This window comes from Sparus aurata, chromosome 12, assembly GCF_900880675.1.
Source record: "Sparus aurata chromosome 12, fSpaAur1.1, whole genome shotgun sequence".
NCBI lineage: Eukaryota > Metazoa > Chordata > Actinopteri > Spariformes > Sparidae > Sparus > Sparus aurata.
The window spans coordinates 25,543,873-25,553,926 of record NC_044198.1 but is presented as its reverse complement, the minus strand read 5'-3'; the positions used below and the strand labels follow the sequence as shown (position 1 = coordinate 25,553,926).

Below are 10,054 nucleotides of genomic sequence, written 5' to 3'. Positions count from 1 at the left end.
GGTATTTTACTTTAATTACAACAAACTGTGACTTTTATTATCTTTTCAACTGACAAACATCGTGTGAGTCACAGCACAAATCAAACTGGTTCAAAACATTATTTCTCTTTTGTTTTCCCATGCGGTCCGCTGGAACAGGCGTGACTCCGGCTCTCTGTTACCCTCTGAAAATGTGGAGTAGAAGTATAAAGTAATATAAAATGGAAATACTTGTATAAAGTACCTCTAAATTATGCTTATTATTGCAGCACTTGAGTAAAAATGTGCTAGCTGTTCCTCTCGACCGCTGACGATCATCCATGTGATGTGATGAAGCACCGGGCCTCCTCAGAACATAAAGAACTCGACCAGAACCACAGCAGGTGAGCGTCTGAACACGACGGTGCGTTTGAGGCCCGTCACACCTCGACTCTTTGTTACCACACCACCTGATGGTGTTGGCTCTACTGTGACGGGCTGGTCGGGTTCTTGTTAAACGCCTCTGAGCCGGCGCCGTTGGACCTGAGCTCCACATGAGGCCGGCTGTGAGGGCTGTAGGCCTGCAGCTCGGCCCTCTTCCGCTCCTCTGCTGCAGGATCGACGGCCGTGGACACGACGGTCTCCATCCGACTGGCTCGGTATATGCTCACCTGGAAACAGATTCATGCAGAGACACATTTGTCGTGATCGTCTTAGTAGCTAGCTCAAAGTTCTGTCTGCAATCATTTGACGTCGACACAAAGTTTGATCCCTTCCTTCCACTTTTGCTCCACCATCTTCCAACCTCGTCAGATGTCGAGTTCCTCTTTTTTAGCAGTGAAATCCAAAGCTTGACAGACCTGCTGTGGTTAATTGCCCCGAGCTGTGATTGGACTTGACAAGCAGTCAAATACTTTTTTAATTAACATCATTCTTCGAAGATGCCGAGTCTAGACGACTTCAGATGATTTCAGCCCGATAACAGCCCGACTCGACAGACGAAGGACGTGACGTGATGGTTTTATCAAAGACATTCAGACAACTCTGATCACTCAGCAGCCACCTTGGCAACGCCGGCAAACTGTTGTTTCAGGCATTTAAACGAACAGCCAGAACTTTACCTTAAACGGTCACTGGGACGTCACCCTTAAACATTTATTTCCCCCCGAAGGTTAAACACGACGACATCACCTCTTCAACCCGGAGCACCGACACATCGATCATCAATGCGACTTCATGTTGTTCATGAAATTAAACAATTCAATTCTAGCAAAAATCTTGACGTTTCCAAAAATAACAAACTTTATCTTGTGGACTTTTACATAAAAAATGTAGAAAACATTAAAGGGACAGTGTGTAACGATTTAAGTAATTTATTAACTCAAATCAACGTCTTCGTTCATAAGTAAGTCCTCATTGGTGAACAATTACCTCTGCCAACAATCAGCTCTATGGAGGCCGCCACGTCTTCCCGGTTTTAAAAAAACTATGGACTGCCGAGAGGGACACAAAGCACTACGTGGTACTACGTAGTAAGGCTGAACGCGTTTTCGCTCAGAGCTAGCTTGACTGCGGAACTGAGAGGGAGCTCAGCGAAAATAACTAACTTAACTTAATATCTAACTACATCTTTACCTCACTACTTGATTCAGTAGAAATACTCGACACTGTTGGGAAAGAGTCCATATTTTGAAAATGAGTTTCTTGTCCGTCAGGGCCACCGTAGCTTCCGGAACGTCTCCAACGTCTTCAGAACGGGAGGGGTGAGCAAAGGAGTGTTGCAGTGTAGAACCTCACAGCTAGATGGCGCTAAATACTAGATATATTACACACTGTCCCTTTAAGATTAATACATTTTTTAAACTTATGGATGTTCTGGTTTTAGTATATTTCTTAATTAAAGCATCATAGAGCTTAAAAGACGTGTTTGAACAATGAAATACTCAAATCTTTGTTGTCATGCAGTTTGGGAAAACTTTAAAACTGCGTAGGGGGAAATGTGAAGAGGCGTTCAGGGTTGAGGAGGTTAATATGCATCAGCATGATCTCCTCCTCTTCAGTGCAAAATGGCCGATGTGCTACCTGTTATAAAACAAATAGTCTTTTAGTGAGAACAGGCAAGATTTGTGTCATATAACCTCCATCTTTGACTTTATAACGTCTCTAGTTTTACTCTGTGTTCTGAATCACAGCGGACAACAACTGCCGCCTCTCGACAGCCGGACAGAAAGACGAGTTCAGTGACATTAACCAATAGGAGCGCAGAGCTCTCTTCAGCTGTAAACATGGTAAAGTGACAGAGGAACGATGTCGCTGGTGCTGCAAGGTCGAACTGTGAAACAGAGGAAAGGTCACGCTCGCTTCTTTTCTTTCTTTTCTCAGGCCGACTCCTTCACATCACATCAGTGAGGACATCAAACATAACAAACTGTGATTGGTCGAGGACCAGAGTGTGGTCATCGTGTCTCTGCGCCGAGTCATGGCAAGAATTTATGACTCTATAGTCGCCTAGTCTGACAGAGTGACCATCTTAAAGGTCCAGTGTGTAGGATTAACAGGCAGGAATAGAATATAATACTCACAATTATATTTCAATTTGTGTGTAATCACATGAAACTAAGAATCGTTCTGTTTCTCTTAGAATTAAACAAACTAAACACCGGCTCTCGGTTAAAATCTGCAACCACTAAATGTGATTTAATCCTTCCCACTGGCCCTTTAATAGATATATTAGATATCATGTCTGAACCCGACGTCACACACACCTGTGTCTGCAGGTAGCGAGGTGATTTGAGCTCTAGCTCCTCCTTGCCGACAGCAGGAGCGCAGCAGCAGAACACCTGCTGGAAACCTGCTCTGAACCTGCCGAGTGGAAGACAAATAATTCAAAACCGGGTGGATTAAAAAGGCATTAAATATACGGGATTACAGACACGAATACAGATTACCCTCCACATGACGTCCAGACAGACAGACAGTCTTTTTGTTGACACCAGACTTCCTACCTGCTGTTGAGGCAGTAGTAGATGATGGGGTTGTACATGGTGGAGCTCATGGCCAGCCACATGACGGCCAGGTAGACCTGCTGCATGTAGCGCTGCTCGAACAAGTCGGGGAAGAACTGGTGCAGCAGGAAGTAGACGTGGTAGGGCAGCCAGCAGACAGCGAAAGTGCACACGACCACGATCATCATCTTCACCACCTGCCACAGAGACGAACACGGCGGCGGCGACGGGGAGGCTTTAAAATAATCGTCCCACATTTTTTTGTTTTTTTTTGTTTTCAGGCAGGGATTAAAAAACCATTAAATTAAATGAGGTTTGGTGGAGCGCGGTCGCACTCAGAGGGCCGCAGACAAAAACGGTGTGTGTGTGTGTCAGTATGTGTGTGTGTCAGTGTGTGTGTGTGTGTGTGTGTGTGTCAGTGTGTGTGTGTGTGTTTGCATCACCTTGCGTTTAGCGATGAGCTGTTCTTTGTAGTGTTCAGAGGAGTCCCCGGGAATCGCACTCGCCCAGAGGGTGACTCCCACCGTCGTGTACGCACATCCCATAATGCACAAGGGCAGGAAGTAGATCAGCAGTGTCACACACACATAGTATCTAGGGAGAGTGAGAGAGAGTGTGTCATGCTTTGTGCTCAAAAACCCGCAAGTAACTCTGCAGTTTTCAAACACACAGTGGTGTCTAACTGGTGTGTGACTGTGTTTCAGCTGAATGCGTCTCCAGCCGTCATTAGATTAAATATTAAACAAACCAAAAAGCCAATCTCAAGGTTGATCTCACCTGCAGAGGAAGCTGGCAGCAGTATTCATAGTAGCAGTAATAACAGAGGCTGGATATTTGTCCTCCACTTTAATGCTGCAGCTGAGAAAGTCGGAGATCATTTTAATAACTTTTAATAAAGTTAGGTAGCTGTTAGTTCTCCTCTAAGGATCAATGAAGTATTCTAACTCCACTAATACACAATAAAGTCTGTTTGGATGTCGGGGAGTACGACTGCATCTGTGACAAAAAGTAGTATAAAAACTTTTGAGGCTAAATTGCCCTTTAGTGGCTGAGATGCATTGTGGGTAATGTAGGCGTCAGGTTTTGAAAAGGTAAAAGAATGTGTGTTGATATCTCCAGCTCTGCTGTTTGGATGTTGATCATTTGTTTTTAAACCCTCCATAATGAGTTCAACAGTGTTTCCAAACCTGGTGCCTACATTACCCACAATGCAACATATCCACATGCATCACAAAAAGCTTTATACTACTTTTTCTGCACAGGACCTGTAGACACACTTTAGTGCTAATAAGCGAACATTAGCATGCTAACACACTAAACTATGATGGTGAGCATTTGTCTGCTAAACATTAGCAATATTAGCATTTAGCTCAAACTTTACATTGTTTACAAGGGAGGGAATTATGTTTTTGTTATTTTGCGGTCATAATCGATCACCAAGACCATTTTTGTCAAATAATTCTGACTAATTTAACTTTCTTTAATTTCCTTCACAAATCTCATGTGCGACTAAAGAGTCCAGCGCTTCGCTTTGTGTTTTGTGCTAATCAGAAAATGTTGGCATGCTAACAGACACTAAGATGCTGATCATGGTAAACTAATTGCTAAGCAGCAGCATTAGCAACGTCATTATGTGCATGTTAGCATGCTGTCGTGAGCAGTTAGCTCGAAACGCTGCTGTGCCTGAGTTCAGCCTCACAGCTCGCGTGTCTGCAGACTCTTGTCTTTAGTTTGGTTGTTTCTGTGGCCACGTCACACTCCACCACCTGAGATCCGTCTGATGCCCGAGGGACTCTCTCCTGTCAGATCATCCACTGCAGGTTTACATTCATTGCTACACACACACACATTCCAATACACACACCAACATGGAGGTGATTCCTCATCTCCTTCTCCTGCAGAGAGCTCAGACCAAAGCAACCAGCGGCACTAAATTAAAGATGCTTTCATTTTGCAGAAAGGTTGAGGCGTTAATTTTGGAAGCGAATTCATCAAATGCCCTTTTTTCCACTTTTAGCTGCGCAGATATTTCCAGGAGAAAACTGACCAGACATGAGAACGATCCTCATAGACAGATTCATCACCTGAAGAGACGTCACTTCAGCTGCATGGTCCAGTTTTTTTCCCTCATAATACTAAATTATTCCCTCAAGGAGAAATGGTTATCACACTCGTTCAGCCTGCAGCCTCCCTGACGCATGAGGCATCCTGTCAAGTGTGGGATGACACGGGATCACACCTTATTAACCAGAGAGGTGTGCTGCTGCCACAGGAAATATCAAAGCTGGATTAATGCTGGACATCAAATATTTGACATACCAGCAGCCAGAATAACTTGCTCTGATTACTGAAGGAGGATGTGAGGAGTGCATATTCAAACATAAGCACCAGTTTTACGCCACGCTCACCGAATCAGTTCACACTAGGATTTAATCTCATGACGTGTGTGCATGTTTAGCTAAACTGAACAAGAAAAACTCAATATTTTTAGGAGATAAACTTGTTTTCTATCAGTCACACGTCACAGTGAAGAGCTGAAGTGAGAATTTAGTTAGCTTAGCTTAGCACAAAGACTGGAAGTGGGGGGAAACTGCTAGCCTGGATCAGATTAACTAGCATGTCGTTTCACAGATAAATATATCGAGCTTGTGCTGCGTGGATCCATCAAATTGGAACAAAAGTGAGACAAAGCAGTTTTCCCAAAATGTCAAACTCTACTTAAACTTCGAGAGGTTGTTTTCGACAGAAGTTCTCACATCTTCTTGAAGTCCACGCTGGTGTATTCGGGCCAGTCGATGTAGCAGACGGTGCGTCCCGGCAGCAGCGCAGTGGACGAGTAGTAGTACTGCGGGAAGGCCAGGAGCAGAGCCAGCATCCAGGTCACGCTGATCACCACACGGGTCTCTGTGGAAGTCAACCTCTGCTGCAGGGGATGGATGATCGCCATGTATCTGCAAAACACACAGACACACAGAGGGAGAAGATTTTAACGAGTGGACGAGATACGTAACAGTTTACTTCACCCAGCTGTCCAAGAACTCTTACACTTTGCCACTATTTACTCCTCGTCTTTGTGCTTTTTCTTGTGCCTCCTTCCTGTGTGAAGCGTCTTTGGGTTCCTCACCATTATCATCAGTACCAAATTCTCCCTGTTGTTGCATTCAAGGACATTCAGACGTTTGAGATTTCTGGTGTCAGCAGCCAACTTGTCTTGAGTTTTTACCTTCACAATGTTTCTTGCTGCTCCGGGTTAGTTTTTTTTCTCAACTCTGAGACATCATTGCAGAAATCTCCTATACAAGTAACGTAGATGAGGACTTACAGCGTTAAAACATGATTCTGTACAGGTCATCGGGTGTAATCTGAGTGGAAGTTGAAATGACGTCACTTACACCCTTTTAAGCTGGAATCTGTCACGTTTTGTGGTTTGTTGATTTTCTGTTTATTTTGTAGTTTCATCTTCTTGTGTCTTGTTACTTTTTTTTTTTTTACATCCTTCTCTGTTTCCCTCCTGTGTTGCTGTGTTCCTCCCCCGTCTGATTGTCGGAGATATATTGCCAAGTGTCTGTCGTCAGGTTAGTTTGTTTTTAAAACCCGCGTCGTCCCGTTGCTCTTCTTGAGTCGTCTGTTGTTGTCGTCACGTCGGTTCTGTCGTCATCCTGTTTTTGTCCACTGTGTCTGTTCCTCCGTCCTGGTTTGTTCCTCGTAGTTTTCTCCCTTAGTTTTGTATCACTTTTGTATTTTCCTCCGTCTTCCCTTTTGTTGTCTGTTTGCAAGCTCACTTTTAGTTATATTCCTGCTATACTCCTAAATAAATCATCGCTGCAGCTACAGAGTTAAAAGTTCACACTTCAAACATATTCTCAATTCAATTCAGGATCTCAGGGCATTTGAGGAAAAGTTGGGGTGAGCTGTAGGGAACTTTTTTTTTTGTATTTCCCTTTTAAAATGAGTTTCCATCCACTTCATTTGTTCAGGAGAACGCTGCAACGGTTTGCTGTGAAGCTCCAGAAATGTTTTCTGAACCACAACACTTCCCCTGACTTTCCATCCGCATGGAGGGAGGAGATAAAGACTCAATCTTCATTTTTGCATGAACAGCTCCTTTAAAATGATACGGTTTAAAATGGCTCCTATATAAAAAAAACCCACATGTATCTAAAAGACACACAGTCTCTGCAGACACTCACACTCCACACACACACACACCTGTCCAGAGCGATGGCCGTCATGGAGTAGATGCTGGCGAATATGGCTGCGATGGGGAAGAAGTTGTGGAAGCGGCAGTAAACCAAACCGAAGTACCACTCGTTGTGAACCGCGTAGGCAAAGTTGATCACCGTGTTGAATGCCGACATGCCGGCTTCTGCAAAGGCCAAGTTCACCTGCAGGAGGGGGAGAGCGTGACGCACACGAGGAGCTGAGTTTAAACAGGTTTATACTCCTGATGAGTACATTTACTCGAGTACTGTACTGTACTTTTTACTCCACTGCATTTATCTGACATCTTTAGTTACTAATTACTCTACAAATTATGATATTTATATACGAAACGTGAAGAGTTTGTAAAATATGATGTTGTGTAATGAACTAAACTCAGTGATGGAACGTAACTGAGTAGGGGTGGATATTGGCAAGAACGTCAAGATACGATACGTATCACGATACTTTGGTCACGATACGATACGTATCACGATATTGCGATATAAATAAAGATGAAAACACAAGTACCTGTATATGTACATCAGATGATGTTGATCAGAGGACAAATTGAGTCAAATCTATTTCATTCAAAACAGCCTCTCCATTTCATTTATTCCCATGAAATTTCCGGGCAGTAATATTCTCTTTGTCCAGCTCGTTGTTCTTGCTATCTCTCTTAACTTTGAAGCCAAAGTGCTTCCAAACGTCAACTTTAAATTGCGGAGGCGTTGTTAACTTGCCATCCATTCTGCAAAGACCTCAGCCACTCTCTCTACTACAGAAATACATCCGCCGCACAGCAGAATTGCTCTTCGGCGATATATCGATATTTGGAGTTGAAAAATCGATATTGTATTGGGCGGCAAAGTATCGCGATATATTGCCGTATTAATATTTTTGCCCACCCCTATAACTGAGTATATTTACTCGAGTACTGATCCGACTAGCAATCAATTAATGGGGAAAACAATCAGCAGCAGTGAAAACAACAATCAGTCGGTCATTTAAATCTGCTCGTCCCATAATTGATTATTTGATAATCAAAGCAGTCAAATAATAAAAGTTTAATGAGACAATTAAAAGGCTTTGATTATGTTTTAGTGTTCATTAGCAGAATAACAACAAAGCCTGATGATATAATTGCTTGTATTAACGCAAAGTGACCCAGATACGCCAGATGTGTCAGCCAAAGAAAAAAAAAAGGCATTAAATGATAGTTTTTGACGCCTGCACACTATGACAGGCTGCAGAAGTCACAGTGTTTGTTAAAGATATCATGGTGTCGACTCAAAACGCCACAAAAAGGGATTAAAAACAACCTCCTGCAGCGCTGCTCACCGTGACAACCTCCTACTTTTAGTGCCTCTTCCAGGAGTCTGCACACATTCAATAACCTTTCATTACAGCCAAAGGCAAGTAAGAGACAATATATCAGATTTGAACACATTTCTTGGTCAGGAAACTGAGTTGAATGCTTTTTAAAAACTTAAAAACAACAAACTGAAGCATCTGATCGGCTGTGTTTAGGAGGAAGAGTCGCCTGGGAGACTAATTTCTTGGGCAAACAACCGTTAATGTGCAGTAACAGGTGCTAATCTCGACCTGCGGTAAACATACAGTTCACCTCTGACCTCTCGCATGTTCTGAATTCCAGACAGAGTATTTATGTTTTGTTTTCTTATTATTTCACAGGGGTTTTTTTTGTACTTTCTCCCCCTTTTTTTTTTTAGCAAAAGCCTAAGAAACATTCAGACACGAGGCAACCTACAGAGCTGCGAATACAAGAAAATATCTGGATTACAGTTTAAAATAAGAAATGACTCTAATTTTCCTCACAGCCACAGTAAACAATAATGTTTTAAAACACTTGAGTAAGGTAGAATTGTTCCCAAGCAGCCTGTAGTACTTGAGTAAATGTACTTAGTTACATTCCATCACTGTGATTTTGGACGCAGAGATGCAGAAACGACACCACCGAACGTTTTCAAGGATAAATGAGGAATTAGGTGATTTACAGAGAGATCAATGAACTAAATCTGAAAGGAAATAAAGTCAATATGTAACAACGTTCACTTGAAATGAATCTAAAGTTACGAACACTTCTGCCATTCCATGTTTTGATATAATATCTGAGCTCCAAAGTGTTCAGAAAGAAGAGAGTTTGAATAATTCCTTGATTCATTTAATTAATCCAGACAGTTAATTAATTATCAGTCTTTCCTCATTAATTCCTTTAGTTACTCCTCATATTTCTGTGTATCTTCATGTAAAGTGTTACCAACAGACATCCTTCACACAGGAGTTAAACTTCACGATGGTTAAACAGCTCCAAACGTTCATCCTCCTCTCAAACTCAAAACCTGAACATTTCACCTGGAACCTGAACAAACACTCACTCGCTGTTCACTCACCAGGAAGTAATTGGTGACGGTCCTCATGCGTTTGTGCGCCAGAATAATCCAGATCACCACCGTGTTCCCGAGCACAGACACCACGACGATGCTGCAGTACGCCACAGCCCACAGAGCGATCTGCCAGCCCGGCTGGACGAACTGGTTGAAGCCGTCGCTGCAGTTCACGGACGCGTTCGTCCCGGTAGAATTATCGGTGGCGTTGCAGAGCGGCTCCATCTTCCGCGCATCTGAGGTTGGATGTTTAAAAATAGACGAGTGTCCTGTTACTGGAACTTCTGAGAGGAGAAGGAGCAGCGGGTGGGGAGATATAAAAGGCGATATTTCCACATTTTCCTCCCGGTGGAGCTGCTTTACGCACCGTGGCTGCGCGCTCTCCACCGCACCAAAACGCACGACGCAGCCCACCGAACCTACTGACGTCCTCCAGGCTGTTGAACCCGCAGCCCCCTCCCTCCTCTGTACCCTCCCCCGTCT

At 43.3% G+C, this 10,054-nt stretch overlaps 1 protein-coding gene across 1 annotated transcript; it reads right to left on the bottom strand.

Annotated features, from left to right (window-relative positions):
- tacr1b (tachykinin receptor 1b) lies at positions 1 to 9,988 on the bottom strand. Its single transcript, XM_030434828.1, has 7 exons — positions 9,578 to 9,988; positions 7,173 to 7,348; positions 5,720 to 5,914; positions 3,407 to 3,557; positions 2,964 to 3,160; positions 2,724 to 2,820; positions 1 to 629 (listed from the first exon to the last, which is right to left on the bottom strand). Exons 1-7 carry the CDS (start codon positions 9,794 to 9,796, stop codon positions 444 to 446), a joined length of 1,221 nt encoding a protein of 406 aa, XP_030290688.1. The 5' UTR covers positions 9,797 to 9,988; the 3' UTR covers positions 1 to 443.
- Between the last annotated feature and the right edge of the window lie 66 nt (positions 9,989 to 10,054).